General features: G+C 45.4%; 1 protein-coding gene and 1 pseudogene across 6 annotated transcripts in view; both read right to left on the bottom strand.

Moving 5' to 3' along the window:
- Nucleotides 1-25,496, bottom strand: part of PDE10A (phosphodiesterase 10A) — a 227,918-nt gene that overhangs the window by 65,410 nt on the left and 137,012 nt on the right. For 5 of the 6 annotated variants that reach the window (XM_029944403.1, XM_029944402.1, XM_029944401.1 and 2 more), the window contains 7 exons: nucleotides 20,250-20,390; nucleotides 17,820-17,975; nucleotides 16,287-16,337; nucleotides 15,206-15,264; nucleotides 13,175-13,226; nucleotides 4,454-4,596; nucleotides 1,974-2,066 (listed from right to left, as the gene is read on the bottom strand). In XM_029944403.1, the coding sequence (XP_029800263.1) occupies nucleotides 1,974-2,066; nucleotides 4,454-4,596; nucleotides 13,175-13,226; nucleotides 15,206-15,264; nucleotides 16,287-16,337; nucleotides 17,820-17,975; nucleotides 20,250-20,390 (695 nt within the window). The remainder of the gene's footprint in view (nucleotides 1-1,973; nucleotides 2,067-4,453; nucleotides 4,597-13,174; nucleotides 13,227-15,205; nucleotides 15,265-16,286; nucleotides 16,338-17,819; nucleotides 17,976-20,249; nucleotides 20,391-25,496) is intronic. The other variant, XM_029944400.1, reaches the window with a different exon arrangement.
- On the bottom strand, nucleotides 19,892-20,036 carry LOC115297362 (annotated as a pseudogene).

Below are 25,496 nucleotides of genomic sequence, written 5' to 3' on the forward strand. Positions count from 1 at the left end.
TATTTTTATTTTTTTTTACGTTTGTTTATTTTTGAGAGAGAGAAAGAACTAGAGAGACAGCAGGGGAAGCACAGAGAGGGAGGGAGAGAGAATCCCAAGCAGGCTCTGTGCTGGGAGCTGTCAGCACAGAGCCTGATGCGGAGCTCTAACTCATGAACCAGGAGACCATGACCTGAGCCAAAATCAAGAGTCAGACGCTTAACCAACTGAGCCACCCAGGCTCCCCTGTTAACAGTGTTGGTGGGACTCAGCCGCAGGGTTCCTGAAGGGATTGCCGCCGCCCTGCGGCACAGCTGAGGACTCGCGACAGAGACGTGATGGCCCCAAATACTATGTGACCCTTCACGGAAAACGTCTGCTGCCTCCTGTCTTTCTTGCAACCAGGCCTCAGTTCCACAGACACAACTAGACGGCTCAGGGCGGTCCGTGAGCTGGCGGGCCTTTGTGCTAGGTGTCCCACACTTACGGCGACGTTGTGAGACTGATCCATGTTGTTGCAGGTCCCGTGGCCCCAGTGGCCCAGCGCCTCCAAGTTCCGGGGTATGGAATCTACCCCACTATCCACTCACCAGTTAATGGATATTGGTGTCTGTTATCAGCCAGTTTTTTGGCCATTGTGAAAAAGGCTGTTTTGAAGACGTGCAGACAAATCTGTGTAGACAGATGTCTTTCTGGATCCCTTGGAGAGGAGCTGATTGAGCACAGTGAGCATGTGCATAAATCTACAAGAAGCTGCAGACCCGTTCTCCACTGTGGCTGCACCGTTAGCCACTCCCGTCGGCAAAGCAGGAGAGTCAGGCTTCCCCACGTCCCTGCTGCACGTGCTGTGCCGCACTGCATCTGTCTGCGTAGCCGCGTAACAAGACCTCTTCGTCCAATTACATCACCCTCCATCGGACACCTTCTCGTGTGCCTAATGGCCATTCGTGTATCTTCTTTTGTGAAATGTTTGTTAACATTCTGGGTTCTATTTATTACGTTAGGTTATCCCATTACTACGGAAGAGCTGTTTACATCCTCCAGACACAGTATTTTGTAAACATTTTCCCACCATCTGTTGCTTGCCTTTTCATGTTCTTAATAGTCAACCCATAAAATTTTCATCTAACAGTTTTATAAATAAGGATATACAAATATTTTCAATAGTTAAGCACTAAAATAGTAAGTTTGGGTTTTTTGGGGAAAAACCTGAGATTTTTCTGCAGACTCTTAATTTATTGATAAAATGTATTACTAAGATATAGTTGTGTTTATAGACAAGTTGCACATATCTGACAATCAAATTTCTGAAAAATTCTTACTGCTTTAGTTAATTGCGTCTTAAAGGAATCCAAAAGTTCGAATTAAGAGAACACTGCTGCCAGAATATCGAACTATCCCTCCCTCCCAGTCACAGCATCGATCCTGAGACTTTCAATTTCTAAGATTCATTAAAATCAGATTATATAATTTGGTGTCTAGTTCTCCAAAGAAACTTAAAACAAAATAAGAAACTTTTATGAGCCATAATATCCAACTTCAACGGTCTCCAATAAAAGCGACAATCCACAGAGCTCCTACTTCGTGTCTGCGAAAGTTGGCTGATCTCTTACGGGTATTTTCTCTGATTTTAGTCACACCCTACAAAACAGGCATCACTGTACCATTTTGAAGGTGGGGAAACAGACTCTGAGGGATTAAGTAACCCACTGCAGGTCACTCTGGAGTGGATAAATGATGGGACACGAAGTCCGAGGTGGGCGCTTTCATTGGGAGGTGTAGGGTGTCCAGAAGAATGTGCCCAGGACAACATGATTTTATAACTATCTTTAAACACTGAGGACTGATAATAGAGTTGGTTCAAAAGAAGTGACCAGAGCGCCCAGGAGGAAGGACCTACCGGCACTGGCACGTGGGGGCCTGGGGCGTGTCACCACCCAGGCTGCAGCCAAGGGGACGTGACAGAGATGGCGGGGCCACACGCTGTTTCTTACCTGTTGAAGCGTGGGTCCGCATAGGCGTCTGGAATGTTCAGGACCTCCCCCGTTCTTGCTACCTGGCCAGCAATCCCTTTCTCAATTGAAAATCTGCAGATATAAGAGAGAGGGACATGCTGCTGAAAATACAGATGCTGTAAAATAACTTGGAGCATTTCACCAGCACTAAATAGTATATAAATAAGGATTGTTTTATTTTAAATCCTTGCACTAATTTTACATTTACATATTCAAAATCACCTTATTATGACATACGATGTAAAGGAAAAGTAGAAAACCACTGCATAGTAATCCCTGGAGAAGTTTGTTTTAGGATATAATCCACCATGTATTAAATTATAGCGGATCACAAGTAGAAACTGAAAAATTATCCAGTGGTCGCCTCTAATGACCAACGATAATCTTTTATATTTTCAAAGGACCTTATAATTTCCAGGATGCCTCAACAAAAATTTTCTTTATTTCTATTTTATTTATTTATTTATTTATTTTTAAGTAGGCTCGATGCCCAATGTGGGGCTTCAGCTCATGACCCTGAGATCAAGAGCCTCACGCTCTCCTGACTGAGCCAGCCAGACGCTCCTGAACATAAACTTTCTTAACTAATTCTCACTGTGGTGTGAACGGAGCTCATAGGGCTCGGGAACTTGTCAGCGTTTCTGAAACATTAGTGGCGCAACAGCAACCGAAAAGGAGGCCCCACCGCGAGCTTCCCCCACACCACGCGTGTAACCAAACTCACGGGCTATGTGTGAGTTTACGTCTGACTCGAGATACTATGCAGGGCTAGGACTTAAGGCATTTGTAACACAAGCACTATATAAAAATAACACAATCTGCAACTTTTAGAATCTTCAATTCTCTAATTTGTCAAATTTAAAAACAGTCAAAATGCAAGCTTTATCTGATTACCCTTAATTATGTTTCGTTTATCAGCATTTTCTTCTATAAATATATTCTGTTTATAGTTTTCTCATTCTAATATTATACTTCCTACCCTCCTTTCAAAATTACTTAAGAAAGATGTCTGTTTTCCGCAACATCCGTAGATTTCAATAACCTGAAAATAATTTTCATATTACACTTTCAACATTATATGAAATAACTATTACTGAAGTAAGGCTCAACTTTAAGGATGTTCCCTAAGGGAAAAATAAAAAGACAGTCGACACAAACAAGAAGTAACTCTCTTAAGACAGCAAAAAATGAACCCAACATTGCACAGAAAGCAAGCTTGTTTTGTCCTGGTTTTCTTGTGCTTTGAACAACACAGAACAAATCAGATTGCTGCAAGAAAAGAGCATTAGGACCGTTTCATGATTTATGCCTTGTTCTCCGGCTCCGCAGGCCGGGTCAGGGGAAGCCCAAGCAAGGCGGGCGCTCAGGACAGCTGGTGTCCGCAGGTCAGCGGAGTGAGCGCGGCCAGCAGTCCCCCTCACTGTCTCCCACGCCTGCCACCCAAGTTCAAGTCAAGGTCTCCAAAAGGGGATCCGTACCAGCACCACTGAGGAACACCGAACCTTCGGCAAGAGAACTTACTTCACCTAAATGACTACGTTCAGGCTGATTTACTGAGGTCTAAAAAGCAAATGCACCAGAAAGAAAACACGTAAAAATAAAAAGTCCGATTTCGGAGTTCCGTGAGTGTGGAAGGTAGGACCGAGCCCAGAGTGGGAAGTGGCCGGCGGCAGGCGGTGGGGAGGCCTGGCTGGGGCCACACTCCTGTTCTGATCACATCTGCTCAGCGTCTCACACCACGGCCCAAAGAGGAACAATTCCGCACTAACGGTAGTGTTTTACGGCGGTGTCCTAACTCCCAAAGCACTTTGCATGATCATGTGGAAAAACAGCTAAATAAGACATGTAAGCAAAAGGGATGCAAATGTCTAAAAAAAGAGCCAATTTCTGAACGTTGGTGACAGTGCTCCTGTCCAGGCGTGACCCGACTGAGCAAGCGTGCCTGCAGCAGGCAGACTCCGCTGGGTCCCTGGGAGTGACGGCAGCTGCGAGGGAGGGGACAGGCCACAGCGAAGTGTGCGCTCCAACGGGGGCGGGGCGGCCAGGCCGGCCGCCTCGCAGGTCCCTGTCCACCTGTCCGCTGGCTCTGCACTCTGACAGCCCCGTCGGCGGGGACGCGTGGGCCAAGGCCACCCTGCGCCCGCGCACAGGACCTGCAGACTCCAGCGGGCGTGCCTTTACCTACCTGGGAGCACTAGTAAGTTTTTCCACCATGATTTCCAAAAGGACCGCCTCCGGAAGACGGCATTTCCAGGAGTGACGCTAAAGCTTCCGGGCGCGGTTTCGCGGGCGCTGCAAAGTCATTCCCAGAAGTACTACCTTCAGGAGGCGGGTCCTGGTGGGAATGATACCACAGTATGACAAGAGCTGTCGGCACACCTGCGAACAGGCACAGAGAGGCGGGTCACGGACCCTGCGCCGCCGCGTCACAGGCAGGGACGCTCTGCTCCCCGCTGTACCTGATCTCTTTGGTCTTCTTGAAGACTGGCTTTCCTTCCTTCTCCTCTCCGATATCAAAAAGGTCTGAATATAACTCCCTGTTCTTATGGTCCACCTGGAAAAGTGCACAACGGTCGGCATTCACCAGATTTTTTGCATATATCTAAGGACAAACGATAAAACAAGAGTAAGCCAGTGAGAAATTCAGGGTTTCCAGGCAAACTTTGTCAGACATCCACACAAATGTCAGCCGACGACACTCAAGCTGGGTGGGAAACGGGCGCTACAAGTAAGCAAACGGGAGTGTAGGAGGACACCGTTCACGTGCGGGCACCAGCCGCCGCCGGGCTGAAGGCTGAGCGGCGCCCAAGGCTCGGGGGGGGTCAGAACGCAGCCGCGGGCCCCGCCCCCTCAAGCCCTTCTCTCCCGGGTCCCCCTTCCAGAACCTCGGGGCTTAGCCTTGGGCCCCGGGTGAGCCACGCTGACGCGCTGGTATTTGTGACACGCTGGTTGTAAACAAAGTACGAAATGTCATCCCTCCGGAGGTTCATATCCACACTTGCTGTTCTTACCTGCTGCCCTAATAATCACGTGTAGTAATGACTAAGTGTTTTACACACCTCAGGTGCGCTGGGTCACTTAGTGCTCACAGAAAGTATGAAGTCAGGGAGCGTTTTTCTCTCCACTTCACACGTGAGGATAACAGGCAGGGAGGTGACTGCGGCCCACCGTCACATGGCTGGTAACCGGCAGACCGCGCGTGTGAACACATCCTAGCTGTTTTCACCGCCCTGCCTCTTGCAACAGAACAGCTTTTCCCATTTCTAACTGAAACACCCTGTCCTAACTCTGTCATACACTTGTTCATCCATTTCTTCCCACGCTCACTTCTCTGATGCCTCCCATCTCCCACTGACCCTGGTGGGCCGGGACCACAGCCTGCGAATCCCGCAACCTCAGCCCCCCAGATTTTAGACATGAAATTATTCCTCGGAGAAAGAGAGCTGATTCTCAGAGGAAAACAACCATCACAAAGTCGATGCAAGAGGGACATTTGGCCACCTTGTGGCCACAGGAAAATCTATAACCTCATGTGAAACTACTTTATGGATTTGATGAAAAGAACTCAGCGTGGGTTAGACACAGTGGTTCATCCTCATAAGTCGTGCTGACGCTCCGGTTCCAGGCTGTGCCACAGACGGACTTTCCTGCACATTAAGATTATGAGAACTTAACAGTTTGTCTCTTTCCACTAGCCTGTGCGTTCTGGGACAGCGGAAACTGCTTCTTTTCCCTCTAGTACCGCAAATGTCCAGCACCAGGCCTCGAGCGGAGGTCAGCTACTTAAGTCCACCAGCCACATCTAGCCCATTGCCTGTTTTTATAAATAAAGTTTTATTGGGAAAGAACTATGTTCATTCCTTTACGCATTGCCACAGCAGCAGAGTGGTGCAATAGGTATGGCCCATGAAGCATAAAACTTTACCATTCGACCCTTTACAAGAAAGGTTTGCCCACCCTTAGGTTAGAACATATAAGACTTATGTAACCTACAAAGTCTCAATAAATTTGAGAAAGGATGAATGACAAAGTTAGGGAGACAGTACTGGGACTGTATTTTGGCAAAGAGAAGAGTCACCCATTTATTCTGCAAACTCATGGGATCTTTAATTATTAAGTAATATATGGTCCTGCACGATTAGAGATTATATTATTAAAAGCAAAATTTGTGGGGCACCTAGGTGACTCAGTAGGTTAAGCCTCCGACTTCGGCTCAGGTCAGATCCCACCACTCGTGGGTTCGAGCCCCGCATCAGGCTCTGTGCTGACAGCTAGCTCAGAGCCTGGAGCCTGCTTCCAGTTCTGTGTCTCCCTCTCTCTCTGCCCCTCCCCCTCTCATGCTCTGTCTCTCTCTGTATCAAAAATACATAAAACATTAAAAAAAATTTTAAAAACATATTAAAAGCAAAATTTGCATCTCTAGTGCCTATGTCATGTTAATTCCTTAATACTGTGGCACATATTTATGTTAATAATTATAAAACTCTAAACAGAATGAACAATTTTATGGAAAAGTGAGTTGAGAACTATTTGAAAAATCTGAACAGAAACAGAATAATAGGGCACCTGGGTGGCTTAGTCCGTTAAGAATCTAACTCTTGGTTTCAGCTCAGGTCATGATCTCATAGTTCGGGCTCTAAGCTGACAGTGCAGAGCCTGCTTGGGATTTTCTCTCTCTCTCTCTCTCTGACCCTCCCTCACTCTGTCTCTCTCAAAATAAATAAATAAACATTAAAAAAATTAAACAGAATAATACAGAGAATTGAAAAATTGTCAAAGAATTATTCTCATAAAAGGCATCAAGCCCAAATGACTTCAAATATGAATTACTTATGAGTCTTCAACAAATAAACTTCCATCCTATGTTCAGAAAGAACAAAACCTTTTCAGTTATTTTAGAATCCCTGTTATGCCACTGAAACTGAAAACTGACAAAGATACTAGAAAGATAGCAAATCACAGGCCAATTTACCGTGGAACCCAGAGAAAACTCATAAATAAGAATTTTGGGAAATCAGGCTTAGGAATTAACACATTACAATATTTAAAGACTCTTCAGCATTGTTCAGTATCATAAACTCTATTATTTCATAATAGCAATAAAATAAAGGAAAAGATCATACAATTATCTTCATGATTGTCAAACTGCATGTGATGCATTTTGGCACCATTCACGATGAAAACTTTGATCAAATGAAATAGAACACACCCATTCGCACGTATGTGTATGTGTGTGTGTGTCCCGTACCCTAAGCCCCTACAAGGTCCAGCTCTGACAGCCAACAGGGCCGCGCCTGGTGGACTCACAGGGCTGTGGGAGCCTGGGACACTTTCCTTAAAGGGCTCACATGCAGACTCACTTCCCTCAGGGACCAGCGCAAAGTGGCAGTTGGGAAGGCTCCTAGAACCTTCCTGAAGGAGATTCATTTCTAATCTTAAAGTGTCTGCCAGGCGGGCAGGACCCTTTGGGGACACAGAAGCGCTGGCGCCATTTCTGCACTCCTCCTGTGCCTTAACGGTGCTGGGGGTGCTCCCCGAGGCCTCCAGCCTGGCGCTGCCCCTCAGCCTCATACTCCAGCTGGGGGTGTGTGTGCAGTCCACAGAGGGGGTCCTCCCTGGTGGCCAGAGCAGGGAGGCTGTGCTCCCGGGTCCTACAGGGCTGTGGGGGGGCTGCATCCAGGTCCTACAGGACTGGAGGGGCAGGGGGCTGCGACCCGGGTCCTACAGGACTGTGACATCTAAGTTTCCCCTGCCTCAGGCACTACACCCACAACAGACAGAAACACTTCCCTGGTCTTCCTGTAAAAAGGCCTGTGCACTCATCCTGGAGCTCGAGCTGAGGAGCCCACGCAGGTCAGCACACGTCTAGAGATGACAAGGGAGCAAGCTGGGTGGGGACGCCATCTTTGTGCTCTCCTTGGCCAGGCCACAGCTTGCCAGTACCTCTCAGAAAGGAGCTCAGATGTTCATCTGGAGCCCCAGGTTTTACAAATGTCACCCAGGAGACACCGCCAGTTACCTGCTCTGGGGGCTGGCTTCACAGCTGTGGCCCACAAACGGTCGTGTGTCCATCTGCACACTTGAAAACCTGCTGCCTGACCTTCTCCTCCTCATCAGCCAGAAACTAGGGCTGCCTGAGACCCTTCCCCATGCAGCACTCTTAGGTCTTGGCACACCCACCACAATGGGGACCTGTCAACAATAAATCCGGCTGCCTAGATGACCGTAAATGTGTGACAGACCACCCAGCACTAGGGCAAGCTGAATGATCAGGTCCGCCGCCTGCGCAAGGCTGTCTTTCAAGGCTGGGGGATGCCGCTGTCTCACCAAATATGCAGAAGCATCACAGAGAGGGGGCGCCTAGGTGACTCAGTCGGTGGAGCGTCCGACTTCAGCTCAGGTCATGATCCTATGGTTTGAGTTCAAGCCCTCCATGGGGCTCTGTGCTGACAGCTTGGAGCCTGGAACCTACTTCGAATTCTGTCTCCCTCTTTTCCTGCCCCTCCCTCACTCACACTCTGTCTCTGTCTCTCTCTCTTAAAAATAAACATTAAAAAAAAAAAAAGGAAAACAAACACAGAGATTTAAGCAAAATGAAGAATAAAGAAAATATGTTCCAAATAAAGGAACAAGATAAAACCTCAGGAAAAGAAACTAATGAAATGGAGATCAGGAGCTTACCTGATAGAACTCAAAGCAATGGTCATAAAGACGCCCGCGGAACACGGAGAGGAGAGGAACATAGTGAGCACCGACTACACAGTCAATGATAAAAAGCTAAGAGCTTTTCCTCTAAGATCAGGAATAAGACAAAAATGCCACTCTCGGGGTTTTTGTTCAACAGAGTATTAGAAGTTCTAGCCCCAACAGTGAGGTACAAGAAAGGAATGCCGTTGACATTTGATAAAGGAAATAAAACTGATGTGAGTTTATAGAGAGAAAACCCTAAAGACTCCACATGCACAGATAGAACCCTTTGAGAACTAACGAGCAAATTCAGTAAAGTTGCGGGTGTAAAATGAACACACAGAAATCTGTTGCATTTCTATGTACTAACAAACTATTAGAGACAGAAATTAAGAAAACAATCCATTTACAATTCCATCAAAAGAATAAAATACCAAGGAACAAATTTCATCAAGGAAATGAAAGATATGTACACTATAAATTGTAAGATACCAACGAAAACCATTGAAGGCACAAATAATCGGAAAGACAGTCCATGCTCACGGATTGGAAGAATTAATACTGTTAAACTGTCTACATTACGCAAAGCAATCTACAGATTCAATCAATCTCTATCAAAATCCCAATGGAACTTTTCACGGAACTAGAACAAAGAATCCTAAAATTAGTATATAACCACACAATACATCAAACAGCCAAAGCAGTCTTGAGAAAGGACCAATTTGAAAGTATCATGGTCCCTGATGCCAAACGATATTACAAAGCTACTATAATCAAAACAGTATGCTTTTGGCATAAAAACGGAATAGAGAGCCTCCACATATATGGTCAACTTATGACAAAGACGGCAAGAATACAAGGGGGGAAGGGCAGTCTCTTCAAGTCAAGGGTGCCAGGAAAACTAGGCAGCCACGATGCAAAAGAATGAAACTGGGCTAGAATTTTATAACGCACAAAAACGGACTCAGAACGGTTCAAAGACTTGAATGGAAGACCTGAAAATTCCAAGAACAAAATATAGGCTGCAAGCTCTCTGACACTGGTCTCGGCAATGTTTGTTTTTTTTTTTTTGGTTTGGTTTTTATTGTTTTTGGATCTGATTCCAAAGAGCAAAAGCAACAAAAGCAAAAATAAGTGGGAAAAAGCAATAAGAAATCTTTTGCTCAGCAAAGGAAACCATCAACAAAATGAAGAGGAAACCTATTGAATGGGAGAAAATATATACAAATCATATTCCAGTAAGGGGCAAATATCCCAAATACATAAAGAATGCATACAACAGCAAAAAACAACCATCCAGTTAATAAATGGGCAGAGGATTTGAAGAGACATTTTTCCAAAGAAGACATCAGATGAACAGGTACATGAAAAGATGCATAACATCACTGATCTTCATGAAGATGCAAACTAAAACCACTATGACATATTACCTAAGACTCTTGAAATCAAGAGTCAGATGCTCAACTGACTGAGCCACCCAGGTGCCCCAATTATACCTCATTTTTAAAACAACACACAATTTGGGGTACTGGGTGGTTCTTTTGGTTGAGTGTCCAATTCTTGATTTTGCCTCAGGTCAATGGTCACATGGTTCGTGAGATCAAGCCCCATATCCAGGACAGCATCTGCCTGGGATTCTCTCTCCCTCTCTCACTGCCCTTCCCCACTTGTGCACAAGTGCGCACCCTCTCTCTCAAAATAAATAAATAAACATTAAAAAACCCACACACAATTAGGTAATAAAAAGATGAGGGTGTATACATTTGAGAAGACAAAATTTTTGTGTCCCGTGTGCTATTGAATATGTCAAAAAATCAAGAAAATCAACTGAAAAACAATTACAGGCAGTGAGAAAGGCTTCTGTTTCAAGATCGGTGATTCTGAACATGTTTACATTTTCATTCTCCCCAAATACAGACTTTCAGTTTGAAATGGTGCCCTTACAGGCTGAAAAGGAGTTCAGAAATCCTAGACAGATTTTGGGAAAATTTATGAACTCCAAGCATCAGAAGGTCATTCTAAAAGCCAACTGCCTCCCCCACACCCATATGCACACACGCGCGTGAACACACATGCACACACACCCAGCCTTACATGTAAGTGGAAAGCAATTCTTGTAACAGGCGTGGATTTAAAGCTCAGTGAAGACAAGAGCACTGCTGAGCAGATGCAGGGAGAGCACCGAATTCTCCTCGGCGTGTGCTTCCCTCCCCCGTTGTTCCGCGTGTTGGCGGTAGGTCCCCAGCAGGCGCTACTCAACAACTTAAAGACTTTTCCTTCTATTCTTCATTTGCTATGAAGTTTGCATCTACAGGGTGTTGAGTATTACAAAATTTTTGTCATCCATTCTTAAAATTATGTCATTTTTCTCCCTTTACTCAAATAGAATCGGAAACTATATTAATTTATTACTGATGTTGGGCTGCTCGTGCATTCCTGGGGTTAATGCTACTTAGCTGATGTAATCCTACTCCTAGATTTGCTGTTATTACTTATTTCTGACGTTTGTGTTTATATGCTGCTCAATGCCTTCCCTTCTTTCTACCTTTGGGGAATACTAGTATTAGGTCACGGAGTCGGCCAGCGGCCGGTGTTGGTGAGAACGTGAAGCAGGGACCCGGGTGCGCTGCTGAGGGCTGTGGCATGGCGGACCGCACGGAAAACAGGGGGCAGCTTGAGTCAGACACACAGCTAACTGGGGACGCAGCGGCCCCGCTCCGTCAGTGCGGAACAACTGGAAACGGGGATTCAGATGGGAAAAGCTGAATACAGATGCTCAAAGCGGTGCTTTTCTCATTAGCCAACTGTGGAAACAATCCAAACGTGTCAGCGCTGGCGATGGACACAGGACGTGCATGTGCACCCATCTAACAGGATACTTTGCAGCCACAGAAATGAGTGGCGTGCTGTTTGCTACGTGCGGCACGGGAGGACCTGAAAGCAGGCTTCAGACTCTGAGCTGGCAGCACAGACCCCACGTGGGCCTTGAAGGCAGTGCGCAGAGTGAAGAGAGCCAGGCCCAGGGCCCACGAACTGCACGGTGTCTTCTGTGGGAGGGATCTAGACTAGGTACATCCACAGAAGAAGCATTAGATTAGTGGTTGCCAGTGGACCGGGGTTGGGCAGGAAGGAGCCTGGGGCTGATGATATGGAGTGTCTTTTTTGACGTAATGAAAATGGTTTTTTAAATTTATTTTAATGTTTATTTTTGAGAGACAGAGACAGAATGCAAGTGGGGGGGAGGAGCAGAGAGAGAGGGAGACACAGAAACCTGAGCAGGCTCCAGGCTCTGAGCTGTCAGCACAGAGCCCGATGTGGGGCTTGAACTCACAGACCGTGAGATCATGACCTGAGCTGAATGAGGATGCTGAACCGACGGAGCCACCGAGGTGCCCCTTTTATTTATTTTTGAGAGACAGAGAGGGACAGTGTGAGCAGGGGACAGTCAGAGACACAGGGAGGTACAGAATCTGAAGACAGGCTCCATGCTGTGAACTAGCCGTCAGCACAGGGCCCGACGCCGGCTCAAACTCACAAACCGCGAGATCATGACCTGAGCCAAAGTCAGATGCTCAACTGACTGAGCCTCCCAGGCGCCCCTATTTTTCACTTCTTCACAAACTCCTTAAAGTTGTCCATACCCAAACAAATTATTTTTTACTATGCAATTAAGTGGTCTTTTTTTATCCAAATAAAACATCAGTGTAACCCTAATTATGTAAAGAATGGGCTGAAAGCGATAACCCCTCATGCTGCTAATCCCTTTCATAAACTTCATCTCTACAACCGAGGAGCACTTGTACCCCACCCTCGCCCACCATGACATCAAAGAGAAACACATCCGTGCGCATCACGAAACCCAGGGATGAGGAGATCCCTCACCACACAGGACTGCTCTGTGTTGAGAAGAGACCAGGAAGACGGGAAGGAGAAAGAACCTTTACCAAAACACACAACAGGGCAAGGACGGTAGGAGCCAGGCTGACCCGCTGCGGTGGGCACACACGGGTCGCTGTGCGCAGGAGCCACTGGGCTAGTGGGAGACCCACCAGAGCACTAACTCGGCAACACGAGAAAAGTATGGATAGAACTCTGCTTCCTGTGGCTTTCAGCTCCGCATGTCTGCTAGCCTTCCGGAAGAGAGGAACACGTAAGACTAAACTAAACAGAATGAACCGCAAGTGGCTGGGAATCCCTAATGCAGTCGCTGTGCACACGGTATTTTGGAGACTATAAAAAGGAACTGAATGTTTTTCAAAGTTTAGTTTGCCACGAAACAGGGAAAAACTCAGATATTTTCCCAAAAGTTACCGAAACCCCTGCACAATTAACAAAGGTGACAAATCAAAGTGACACCTCGAGACCACTACTATCTTTCCGTCATGACTTAAAGCAGCTTATACCCCTAATAATGCATTAAAATGTTCCATCATAGAGTAGGACATGAATTGAAGGGTTAAATAAAGTCATTTTCAAAACAAAAACCAACCTACCATTATGTGTTCAAGTAGAGAGTCTATTGCAACTATGTTATCAAAATATGTCCTGAAAAAAAGGAACAGAAAACTGTTAAGTAATCTAAATAGGAGCACAGAACATATGAAACGTTGCATTCATTTCCCACTTCTGTCTACATTTAAGTAACAAACGTAATGATACATGTTGTTTGATTTTTGTCCTTTTGTGGAAACCAATAACAAGTTACTTTAGAGATAAATGAAACTTTATCGCTAACGTTGGTATGAAGTACCTAATTTCAGAGAGTAATTATTGTATTGGTAAGTGCCTATTTTGAGAGCAAGTTCGTAGCCCGTGAAGGGATAAAATTGCTCACCGTATTTAATATTTTAATGAATAACTTTGATCTGAAATAAAAATATTTGCTTAATCTCATTACTGTAGTTAAAATGTAAATTAGCACCGAAAACCTGGAAAGTTAAACCACGGTTGCATGTACCGAGAAAGCCGTGTAATTCATTGGAGAAGAAATACCGCAACACGAGAAATAAGCCTGACCTGCCAACTCGACACACGCAAACTTTACACAAGTACCTTGTACTCGTTATTACAAACCGCAAGTAAATACCTAGGAGGTGTATGGCACCGACACTCAAATGTCACCTGACCAACGAGGCATGAGCAGGCACGTATTCTAGGGGGAAAGTTGATGTCGGATCGCCCGGTCCCTGCGAACTTCGCATGTACCCAGAGTCGGGATAACTGAAGAGCGGTGAACAGTGCCTTTCGTGTAGAAGACAAACTACCCAGTTTGGAGCCACTGTGACGTAGCTCGGGCCTCATCGCTCTGCGCACTGGTAACGGAGAGCACCCAGGAAGAGGGTGAGCTCCAAGGGTGTCCCCGAGGGAGGAGGCCCACAGGGACTGACTCGAGCTGCGGAAGCCGAGCGGGGTAGTCAGCCACAGCAGCAAAGGAAGGCACACGGCTTCCCGTCCCGTGTGCCTGGGCGGTGGAGTCATGTGTCCCAGAGGTACCGTTTAATTCTGTCCGGGGACCCAGCACCCCCCCCCGGGGGATCAAAGGAAGGCACCCTCACTCCCACGCTTCTCTAATTTCGTATCTCAAAAGCCGCATGTAGCACAAAGCAGCAGCTTCAGACTGCTCAGTGCTGGGTTCACAGCACTCCTGCCAAAGTGGCCGGTGAGGGAGACCGTGGTCATGGCCGCTGCTGTGGCCGTGGCAGAGCAGGAAGCTGCCAGGGGACGTGGCCCGGCAGTGACCACCTCCCGGGCGCTACTTCAGACTTCAGCCATTCAGCGGAAGGCTCAGATCTACAGACCACGCTGCGGGAGCAGGCACCCGGGGAGCCGACGCGGCCGTGAACCTGCTCCCCGGCCCCACCAAGCTTCTCCAGGTCAGATTTCAGGGAGCCGGACCATTTTCCCTACAGTTCTACCTGGGCTCCCATACATGGGAGAGTTGAAATAACAACACTGCTGATACGGGGGCATCTGGGAGTCTCTGTGCGTAAGCGTCTGACTCTTGGTTTCCACTCAGGTCATGATCTCACAGTCCGTGAGTTCAAGCCCCGCGTTGGGGCCTGGGATTCTCTGTCTCTGTCTCTCTCTGCCCCTCCCCTGCTCACGTTCTCTCTCAAAATAAATAAATAAATGTAAAAAAACTATATTGCTACTATGGTTTAATTTACTGGCATTTTTAGAACATGCCAGAGAGGACTTTGGGAAAATAATAAACTAGAACGTTTCCTCTTCTACTGTTCTCAGTTTTCTCCTGCAGAAACAGAAATACTTAGTGTCTTTGACATGCTCTAGCGAGTCTAATTAGAAAACATACACCAAATTGCAAATTGACATTATTGCATACACATCCATAGTCCTTCGCTTGAAAGTGAACGTGGATGAGAATGTAACTTCATGGTCCACGACGTGAGCCCTCCTTACCCAACGGCTGGCTGCAGGACACAGGACCTACTGCCGCCAGACCTGCTCGTAATGTAAACCGCTGGTCCAGAAGCGCTACCTCGCCCCTAGAAACGAACACTTACTTTGATACGTCAAGTAGGAAGTCATTCAACTCGGTCTGCTTGGCCAGGCCTCTGCATACCTGCCGAATAAAATAATGGCTATTACCTGTAAGAGATTTCCACTTATGAAATAAAAAAATTCCAGAATACGATTTACCTTATTTTAAAAGACACAACACAATCACATTTGATAAAGTAGTAATACTATCAATAGCAAGTTGTATTTATCGAAGGCTTACATGTGCTGTGCTCTGTTTTACGCACTTTATGTTTATTATCTCACTTAATCACCACAAAACACTGTGGACTGGAGGCTGACTTTCATAATTGAAGCAAGAAGTTCAGAACCACGTTCCGCTCCGCAGTTACGGAGTGAGGGGTCCAGCACTCCACCCAGGCAGGCTACCCCCACGGCTGCCCTTGAAAACTACCTTCTACTTCACAAAACCACACATGGGCACACATTCCACTTATGTGTGAGACGGTCAGATCCGAGAGGTCCGTGCTCCTCACACTATATTATTCTACAACTCTATGCTGTCTCTCCCCCCAGCCCACGATCTGAGTTTGCTGAAGGGGATTTCAAAAGAACAAAACAACAACAAAGAGAAGCGGAAGAAACAAGGGGAGAATAATACTGGGGCTGTGTCCCCAAACTCTCAAGTTCACTTACAAGGAAACTCAGTAAAGTTTGTGATCTTGCAAATTAGAGCATATCTTCAAGAGAAGCAGGTCCTGGAAATTCGCTATGAAAGTTTTCATACAGCGTTTAGCTCCGAGGACGCTTTAAGTTAGGAAATGGGAGTCACAACAGTGACAATGCTACTGCTGGCAGCCGGCTTCCGGCGGAAAACAAAAACTAACAGAGCGCATACCATTTCGCATAGATGGTTTATAATTGTACATAAACATATGGGGGTAACTGCAAGACTTTTAAGGTAATTGCAAGGCATTTAAGGAGATAAGTAAATATAAGTGAATAGACACATTTGAGAAATAACAGGATACCTAATATCCAAAACTAACACATCAGGGTTGCTAGGAAGCCCCAGCCGACCCCAGGGCTGCACCGGGGCCCCAGGAAAATACCCCGAAGACACACCTGCACCTGATGTATTGCAACTGAAGCCCAGGCAAGGTTTGCTGTGGCGACCTGAAAACAAGGATGAGACACGTTTCGATCAGTCACATGCACACACCCCAGCCCGGGGCTCTAGCATCAATGTCTATGAATAATTTTCTGAGCCCACAGAGTATTTGAATATTTTTCCAAACACAGAGAATGAAATATGTATAAGAATTCTCTCTTATATTTCCTGCTCCTTTATAATGGAGTCCAATGTTCTCTCGATCCTCTTAATTTTGAATAAAATGTAAGATAACTAAGAGAGCTCTCCTCCACTGATTTTCACATAAGATGATAACTTTCCAGTTTAACAAAAATACTATTGAAATGGCCCCAATGACGACTACGAAATGATGAAGTTTTTCCAAGATTTTACGGCGAAGTTCTCCGATTCCTAGCTATCCCATTTCTTTCCTGTGCCTTCACTTCCCGAACATTTTCTGGGTGCCTGGTGGGTGCCAGGCACTCCTCTGGGAGCTGAGACGCAGCCACCAGCAGCGACACCACAGCAACTCACAGGGGGCTGTGGGAGGGACAGACGTGAGGAAGAAACTCAGTGAGGTGCACACGCACCAGCTGCTGACCCAGGGCCAGAGGGAAGGGGAGGCAGAGCCGAGGGAGAGGCAGTGCCGGAGGGGCCCCCCAAGTCCAATGCATTCTCAGCGAAGGCCCCTCTGTGGGAGGGCAGCACACGGGGACACTCCGGAAGGAGCTGGCTGGTGGGACTACGAGGCACAGCAGGTGCACGGGCTCCAAGCAGGAGCGGGTCAGCCGTGCTCAAGGGTCCAGTGTGGCTCAGGGCGGGGGGAGCAGGGGACGGTCATCCAAGGCCCCTGAGGGACGTGCGCACATGTACCCCGGGAGAGACAAGACACTCCCCGGAGGAACTGGACTCAGGATTAATGAGCCGATTCTGATTCAGGGGACAGTTCCTGGGACCCACTGCTTTCCAAACGTGTTTGATGCTGGAACCTCTTTTCAGGACATGCTCTAGAAAGAGGCCACTTTAAAGAAAACATAAAAGACAACTGGAAAGTGAAAACTCTGCAAAGTCATCTACTATATTTATCTCACAATGTGCCGTACTTCAGTTTGTATTGATAGACTCGACTCCTACGAAAATAAATGACTACATCTCTTTTTTTTTTCATGTTTTTTATTTCAGAGAGAGAGAGCGTGCGCGTGCACATGCACGTGCTCTCAAGTGGGTGGGGGGGGCGGGGGACAGAGAGTCCCAAGAAGGCTCTGAGCTAGCAGCACAGAGCCCAAATTTGGGGCTTGAACTCATGAACAATGAGATCATGACCCGAGTCCAAGTTGGACACTTAGCCGACTATGCCCCCCAGGCACCCGTAAATTACTGTATGTCTAATTTAATCAGTTTTCCCTCTAAATAAGCCCAAAACAAAAATCAAAGTTATTAAAAACCATCAAAACATTGTTAAGCAAATTGTGGTTTTAACTATTCACTCATTTACTAACTGACCGACACCAGTGACGCGCCCTCACCTCCTGGTGGCTCATGCAGAAGGCTTCTTTGCCCCAGTGCCGGTACAGCTCAAGGATGCCAATCAGATCACCGATGGCAGTGACAATCGGTAAGCAGAGAACAGACTGGATGCGAGTCCCTGACTCCAGTCCAGTGCCTCTCGGAAATCGTTCATCCTGGAAAATGAAAGGAGAAAAGGTGCAGATTCAGTAGAAGAGATGGAATCATCAAGTTCTGACTCTTATTTGTCAGAAATTGCCTAATACTTGTAATGAAAAACAGTCCCTTTAAAAGGAACACCAAATGCCAATGGAAACTATGAATTATATTTAAGCAAATGCTGATCTTAGGGGGCACATGCCCCCCGATGGTTAGGGCAGCACCACCAACGACAGCCAAACTACAGAAAAGAGCCCAAATGTTCATCGACTCATAAATGGATAACGAAGACGTGGTATACAGACAGTGGACTAGGACTCAACCATCCACAAGACTGGAATCCCCCCACTTGCAGTGACGTGGATGGAGCCAGAGTGCATTCTGTTACGCGCAAGAAGTCAGAGACAAATACCATATGATTTCACTCGTATGTGGAATTTAAGAAACAAAACAGATGAATATATGGGAAGGGGGAAAAAAGAGAAAAGCACCGTATTTCGGAGACTCTTGGAGAACAAAGTGAGATTGATGGAGTGGAGGCAGGGGGATGGGCTAAATGGGTGACAGGAATTAAGGAGGGCACTTCTTGTGATGAGCATTTATTATATGTAAGTGAAGAATCACTAACTCGACTTCTGGAACCAGAATTACACTGTATGTTAACTAACGAGAATTTAAATACAAATTTGGGGGGAAAAACAAGGAAATGTTTCTGTTCAGCAACATGGCACCTAAACACAGACACTGCTTTAATGTTTCTTTATCCCTGTGGACAATTTAGTTAACTGATGAACATATATTAATGTCATGCTGGAACAGAAGTAATTACGCTGGCTAACATGTATTTATGCGTCCCTTTCTATGGGCCACAAACCTCCCTGGGCCTTTACCAGCATAAAGTCACAAGTGAAAATTACTCCACATGTAACTACCACAAGAAGGAAAGTGTATATAAAAATGGCTCCTTTTCTTTTTTTCAGGTTAGAATAATGTCAAAGTGTATGGTATTATTTTAAATTTTTTTATGTTTTATTTATTTTTGAGAGAGACAGAGACAGAGAGCGAGGGAGGGGCAGGGAGAGGGAGAGGGAGAGACAGAATCCGAGGTAGCCTCCAGGCTCTAGGCTGTCAGCACAGAGCCCAATGTGGGGCTCGAACCCACAAACTGTGAGATCACGAATGAGCAGAAGTCAGACGCTTAAACGACTGAGCCACCCAGGCGCCCCAAATAATGTCAAAGTGTATGTTAATGATGGTCAGTCTGATTGAATCTCAAAGGCCCATCTTAAGTATTCAAATTATCTAATAATTATCAATTACCTATAAAGAATGAAATTGGTTCCTTGACTTCAATAACTTTCTAGCATAACAATCACTCAAAGGAATGTAGGGAAGTCAAATGAATTAATATCAGAACACTAATGCTATGTCTTCTCCGGAACGCTGCCACCACCGTGAGAATGTTCCAGGCTGGCCTCACGTTGGGGAAAGGTTGGGAGGTGGGGCGGGGGGGACTGATGAACACGGGGAACTGAGGCCATCTGAGGCCAGCCAGCTCCTCAGGGACGGCCAGGTGGCGTCGGATGCGTAAACCAAGCCCGGATGAATGCGGCCCGGGGCTCAGAAGTGACGAGCGGCTGTTGGGCGGCACCGCTGACACCCGGGACAGCCCGGCCTCAACCTCGGCTGACTCACTCATGCCCGTCTTGCGAGACAGAAAACACGGAACGGTGACCATCCGGGGCGCGGGGCGGCTCAGGCGGTCACGTCTGACCCTCGATCCCGGCTCAGGTTGTGATCTCACGGTTCAGAAGGTGGGACCCTGCGTCTGACCGCAAGGGGCCTCCTTGGGATTCATTCTCTCTCTGTCTCCCTCTCTCTGTCCATTCCTTGGCTCGTGATCGCTCTCTCAAAATAAATTACTAAACTTAAAAAAAACTACAGTAATCATTTACTTTACATGAATATAAACATACAATTTATGGCTAACTGCTCTCGCATGCACCAAAGTAAGAGCTATTTTAAACTGATAAGAACAGATACTACACTTGATCTTAGCCAAAAGGCCGAGAAGCGATCGTAAGAGCTATTTTAAATAGCTCTCAGTGGGTATTAGAAGGTACAATTTTTTGAGGACAAAAGTTCATTTACATACAAATTCATTTATTGATCTATGTCCTGCTCTAATGCTTTTACAAAATGGTTTGAATCATAACATTGAAACGATTCGCCATCTTTATGAAATAAATACTTCAAGTGACAAGTGGCGCAAAGAGTAAAAAGCCATTTACCCCCAGGACGTCTTCCACGAGCAACGTTTTTCTGGATTTGGCCACGTAGGCAGAGATGGTGGTGCCCTGGGCGATGGGCCCGGCGGGGATGAGCCGGGGTTGCCCTTCCTTGACTCCAGGTGGGGTGAACACACACAGACTCTAGAAGAAGGAAAGAAGGTGTTTTCTGGGTGTCGCAGACCTCCCCGTACTTCGGCACTACAGACAGACTCCTAGGTATTACTTATCAGTCATGAGGCCTTTGGGAGCCAATGAAAACGAGGAAGACGCTTTGCAATGATCAAAATAGGGTGTCGGAGGGGAAACTCTCTCTGGTATTCCCAACGGGACGCAAAACGCAGGCTTGATACAGGACTGAAACCAATGTCCAGGCACAGAAAATGTCGCATAGTAGCCTCCTATCTTGACACATGGGAAATAATAAAATGTAAAGTAAGTGGTCCTTGGGGCCAAGGGACCGTCAGACAGAGAACATCGGGTCCAGCCTCCCCCAGAGGCTGGCACACGGCTCTGCACACAGGCTCAGGGACGACAGGTCAAGTTCCAAACAGAATTTCTTTTCTTCTTTGTGACTCAATCGTCCCATTACTTACACTGGCCTGACTATAAAATTACAGATGCAAACTACTCTCGATATCAAAATACTTGGCTCTTCTCTGTGCAAACAATTATGAACAAATCTGGGTGCATCTTTTCCTTTCAAAGGACCAGGTGGGAAGGTGACGTTCTGAAGCTATTTTAAAATAAACATATTGAAAAAAAAACATGATCAGTTATTTTTACTAGATCCAATACTTTGAATAAATTTCTACTAAATAAGAATTGCTAATCAAAACAAATCACCGAGACATTGGGGGCAATATTTTGACATAACTATAATACGATTATCTGCTCAATGTGAACAGTATTAAGGGTCAGGTAACTCTCCCAGCCCTGTACTTTTATCTTAAACCGGACTGCTGTAGGCTAAAGTCGGAAGGCCTCGGGAGCAGTAAGATTAGACAATCCTACTCAGCTATACACGTTCCTATCAGTACTTACTAAGCAAATCCTAGGTGAAGACATTGAGTTGGATCTAATTAGACACTTATGAGACAAGGGGTCTTCGAGGCCGTGTCAGGTCAGAGAACACTCCCTCCCTATAAAATCTTACTTTCACTCACGGGACAGTAAACCTCTAACCGGAACTCCTTCCGTCAGCCGGGAGCAGGGAGGGGGAGGCAGGCAGAGCGCAGGCACACGGCAGCTGCTTTAAGTAAATGCTTACTTGCAGATTAGAAGAGAAGTTCAAAGTATTTTTATTCACACCTACAGCTATACCAGTTAAGATTATGCCTAAGGAGTATTCGCTACTAAGTACAATGCCGGTGAAAAGTATTTTTTAAATGATCCTTTTGAAGAGAGTAAGTTTAAAATGCTTATTACAAGTCATACGCTTTAAAAGTTTTTAAAATTTAATAAAATTTATCATATAAGATAGCATGTGACAACTTCACCTTATTTTTAAAGAGGCTAGACTTCAGTGTCACTAATTTTTAAGTTACTGTAATTCTATTAAGCACCAATATGCGGCTGGCATGGACGAAGTAAGGCTGATCAGATTTAGTTTCTACCATTGGCACAGTACATGCCGGTGTGCCACTGTCTCTTAAGATTGAGAGAAGAGTAGAAAAATTATTCAAGAACAGGAAGAAGGGATAATTGCAAGAAAACACATTAAGGATGTGGTATATTTAGCCGGAAGAAAAGTCAGAGTTAATAATGAACTTCCCAGCCTATGAGGAAGTTAATCCTAGGAAGGACACTGAGAAGCGTTCTCTTCCTTTACCAAAGACAGAAGGCAGGAAATGAACTTGAATTGAACTGAGGGGCTTGCAGAGCTCCGGCTGAACTTCCCATGACCGTGACCGTGGCAGGAGGCAGACTCTGGAGCAAGCTAACAGCTCTGGCTTTGGATTTTTTTTTTTAATAGTTTATTGTCAAGTTGGTTTCCATATAACACCCAGTGCTTTTCCCACACGTGCCCCCGACCATGACCATCACCCCCTCCCTCCCTCCCCCTTCAGTCCACGTTTCATTTTCAGTATTCAATAGTCTCTCATGATTTGTGTCCCTCACTCTCCCCAGCTCTCTTTCCCCCTTCCTCTCACCCTGGTCCTTTGTTAAGTTTCTCCTGTTAGACCTATGAGTGAAAACATATGGTATCTGTCCTTCTCTGCCTGACTTATTTTGCTTAGGATGACACCCTTGAGGTCCATCCACTTTCCTACAAATGGCCAGATTTCATTCTTTCTCATTGCCATGTAGTACTCCATTGTGTATATATACCACATCTTCTTGATCCACTCATCAGGTGATGGACATTTAGACACTTTCCACGATTTGGCTATGGTAGAAAGTGCCGCTATGAACATTGGGGCAGCAGAAGTGCTGATGCATAGGAGCACATGTACCCCAATGGATTTTTTTAAAAATAGTCTTTGGCTTTGTTTGTCCTTGGAAGATCTACAACAGACATGAGTTTGGATGGCTTTGCTGAATATGCCCTTTTAGGCGAGATCTGACAGTATCTTACATTATAATTAACCTTCAAATCAACAATGAAAGAACAGCTTATACATCCCTATGTTACTAGGAGACCATTTATTTAACATCATAAAATACTCACTGTCTCTATGTAGGGCTCATATATGGGGCACAAGAATCAGATAAGCAAACACTATACCAAGGGCTTTTGGAAAGCTATTCTATGTTTTGGGCTTTCTGATAACAAAAGGGTTGGAAATCTTGCAATTACTTGATTGAATCTGAAAAACCTGTAAATAAGAAATAATTACCAAAAAAATTAAATAGCTCTTTACCGTGGGAGCTTTATCCTTGTTTTAGCAATTACCTTCCAATTTTTGTTCGCATTTACCAAATAGGAATGTTTCCAAATGAGAGCTGAGGGCACGTGCTAACAAAGTATTGAATAAGTTGTCAAATGCAGGTCAAGAGCTCAGACAGGAAGGGAAAATGAGGACCAACCAACGACTGACACCTGTTTCTGACGTGGTCTCACGGTTGCCCCTCTGCCTTACGGGTTTTCCTGTCCTTGTTTGTGCCTCGGTTTTGCTCCGTAGGACTCCCCGTGCAGCTCCCTTCATAACACCCACTTCTGGTTGAATATCAATCACTGGTTTGAATTCTGTGTTCGGTGACAGCCCGGTCTTCACCACTTTGCCGCCAAACGGACTAATCGGCTGCTGCTATCGCAAACAGAAAAAGTCACACCAAACCTCTAAATTAGAGGCTGAGTTTTAGAGGCACTCAGGGAGAGGGAGGGTCTGTGAAGCCGACCTTTACTGACTCTACAGCAGTCGCCGAATGACGTCTGTGTCCCGAACGCTACTCCCCAGAGGTTAAACCACCACCTCCACCGCTACCAGGTCCCCAGCTATCCTGGGGTCTGGTTCTGAGTCCTCAGCTCTGTGCGAGTCGACTGATCTGTCTACCACACTGTTTGGATCACAACTGGCTTGTAGCACATTCAGTGATCTGACAAGAAAAATCTTGTGCTGGTTCTTAATGTTCCAAAGAATTCAGCGTTTATAAGATATACTCAGCATTTTTCATTGGTAAAGGGGCTGCATTCATGCACTCACCAATAATGAGGGTAAGTTCTAGGGGAATTACAAAAGAAATAGTAACTTTATTTTAAAAAATCATTATGATTTTTGACATGGGTCTGACTGGAAGGTGAAGGGAAAGTTCTATCAAACGTCACTACGCACTATTTTAGAATGTGCTAAGACTACTTATGCATGTACTTGTAATATACAATTTATTGATAAAACCCAAGGTTGAACTGAATCTCTAAAATTAATTCCTTTTGTAACACTGTATAATGGATCTGTGAAAACTTTGATTAGCACAAACATATTTTAGAGGCTAGAGATAAAAACCAACGAAAAACAAGGAAATATTCCAAAGTTTCCAACCAGAGCCACCTCCACTCTTCCCGGAGAAGAAAGCGTCTGCATTCAGAGCATGCGACTCGACAAATACAGCTTATTTCCAAGGGTCGGAAATTTAAAGTCACTAGGGTTGCTAACAGTTGTCATGACCATAGGTTGGCTCAATGAAGCAATGAAAAAGCGTTCTAATGATTAAAAAAAACCAACAAATTTGGAGAAATAGATTTGATGGAAAATGAACAACAGAAAAGACTATCACAATTTAATTCAAAAACCTAATTTTTTGATGAAACGGGAAAATCACTGGCATCAATTCGAGAGATTCCTCCGGGGCAGATGTCGGCCTCCCCTACCTTCCTGTACACAAGCCAACGACCACTGCATTCATGAAACTCCATTTTTTACGTTAAGGGTTCAACGCACAATCAGTTAAATTTTAAAAATATTTAAAAAAATATATTATTTTAGCTTACCATTAAGTTGTTTTTATGACTAGACACTAGATGGCAGCAGTTAGCAAATGAATTCAGATCTACGCACCAGGGCCTGAGCAACTGGCCTCACATCCATCCGGAACTAAAGACAGAACTAACTCTGCAGGGTTCTTTTAGAGGTTTTTTTTTAAAGTTTGTTTACTTATTTTGAGGGGGGGGTGAGAGAGAGAAAGAGAGAGAGAGAGAGAGAGAGAGAGAGAGAGAGAGAGAGAGAGAGTATTCACGCATGCGAGGGGCAGAGAGAGAATCCCAAAGCCAGACAGACGTTGAACTCACCCGAAACCAAGAGCCACCGATTCCTAAAGATAACCTACTGAAGTTCACTGTGCAGTTGAAGAAGGTCACACAATTCCTTTAAAGTGCTTTCTATAAACTGATTTCTAACACCAATATATGGAAAGCTACGTATGAATTTACTGTATAAATTAAAAAGTTTATGAGTTCAAAGGTTTTCAGCTTTTCCAAACAACTCTTATGGATAACACAAGAAGAACTGTAATGATAATATTACAAAGCATGTTATGTATCAGAGTAAAAGATTAGGTATGGAAGAGAAAATTCATAAAAACGGTAACACCTTAATCAAGCAAAATCCTATCACGGAAAGAATAGGTTTTCCCACAAATATGTCATCAGCGCCCGTGCAGGTCAGCGTCAGCCCCTGGAAAGGCCCAGGACACACAACACCCCCCTCCTTCCTAACTGTGGACGTGTCACAGACTGCTGCTGTCACCCAAGAAGGTCCTTTACTTCCCCACCTTATCTACTAAGTGACGGTCCTCCAGGCCCTGTTTACA

This window comes from Suricata suricatta, chromosome 7 (genome assembly GCF_006229205.1).
Source record: "Suricata suricatta isolate VVHF042 chromosome 7, meerkat_22Aug2017_6uvM2_HiC, whole genome shotgun sequence".
In the NCBI taxonomy this organism is placed as follows: domain Eukaryota; kingdom Metazoa; phylum Chordata; class Mammalia; order Carnivora; family Herpestidae; genus Suricata; species Suricata suricatta.